The following is a 1,177-nucleotide window of genomic DNA, read 5'->3' as shown; positions in this document are numbered from 1 at the left end:
GATATCATTCTTGTTTGCCATAGTGGATCGTTGTTCCCTCTGCTACCAAATGTTAAATAGGTATTTACCAACCTAGTGATTGCTGATCCTTGCTTGACCGGATGCAATATAAACCAATATAATAAGTCTTCCCAACAGAAGACTTGATGAACACTATCCAACTTGAACCAACACAAGAATCAATATGAACGTTTACCATTTACAGATTACACATAAAGCCCCACTGGCTATCATATATTATTGTTTATCACTTTGTATTATTCATCTATAAGGTAGAGATTAACATTTTTACTGATCGATCAAGGGGCATTCTAATTACATGTTGCATATAATTCTGTTGTTGTTTTCGAATAAAACAAGACACATCGACACTTCCACAGAGGTTGTGGAGTTGTTCATTACTAATACGATAACGGTAGTCATTCTCACTTTCATTGACGAAACGAAAACCTCCTCGAACGATACGTCTGAGGAAACCACGGTAGGTTACATCAAGGCGTTCCATCTGGGCTTTGTTGACATTCCAGTTTTGGCAAGCGTAGGTCAGCGTACTACGAACAAAACTTTCCAGAAATTTGACTCTTGTTCTTAAATTGATTCTCATGTTCTGAAGAAGATTGCTCATGTCAGTGAATTTACTGACTGCCAATTGAATCCGGTTATTTATTTCAGGATCTCCTGTGTTAGGTTGATCACAGCGAATGTGGGCACCAAGGTAAACGAAATTCTCAACATTTTTAAGACTGATGTTTCTTAAGCTGAGAATTGACTGTGGGTATTGGTTCTGCAAGTGGTTAAGAACCATGGATTCAGTTTTTAAAACATTGATTTTGAGTCCGAAATTTGTGAAAGTGATGTCTAAAATTTCTGTTGCTTTTTGAAGGTCAGGACTGGTAAGGAGGAATAAGATTAGATCATCTGCGTATCCATTCCATGGGATCGTCTTTGTACCGTACATTGTAACGTTATTTCTTCTCATTTCTAGACGTTCATTCCGGCTGATAGATCTAGGGTTTATTCGGTAAGAATGTTCATAGAAACCAACATTTTCATTTTCGCATTTATCGACGAAGATGCGCATTACGTAATCAATGTATAGATTAAAGAGAAGGGGGCTTTCGGGGCCACCCTGCCTCACACCAGAGGTGGTAGCAAAGGTACTGTTGGCTTCAGGGAA

General features: G+C 38.5%; 1 protein-coding gene across 1 annotated transcript; it reads right to left on the bottom strand.

Moving 5' to 3' along the window:
- Positions 1 to 265: 265 nt before the first annotated feature.
- Positions 266 to 1,081, bottom strand: LOC136823970 (uncharacterized). The gene has a single exon (XM_067080125.1). The coding sequence runs from the start codon at positions 1,079 to 1,081 to the stop codon at positions 266 to 268; it is 816 nt and encodes a 271-aa protein (XP_066936226.1).
- Between the last annotated feature and the right edge of the window lie 96 nt (positions 1,082 to 1,177).

Source organism: Clytia hemisphaerica, unplaced genomic scaffold, assembly GCF_902728285.1.
Source record: "Clytia hemisphaerica strain Z4C2 unplaced genomic scaffold, Clytia hemisphaerica genome assembly, whole genome shotgun sequence".
Classification (NCBI taxonomy): Eukaryota; Metazoa; Cnidaria; class Hydrozoa; order Leptothecata; family Clytiidae; genus Clytia; species Clytia hemisphaerica.
The sequence above is the reverse complement of the archived record's forward strand: the minus strand, read 5'-3'. Positions and strand labels throughout refer to the sequence as shown.

Excerpts from the sequence above, each read along its gene's own strand:
- LOC136823970 (XM_067080125.1), bottom strand. The coding sequence starts at position 1,081 with ATGCGCATCTTCGTCGATAAATGCGAAAATGAAAATGTTGGTTTCTAT.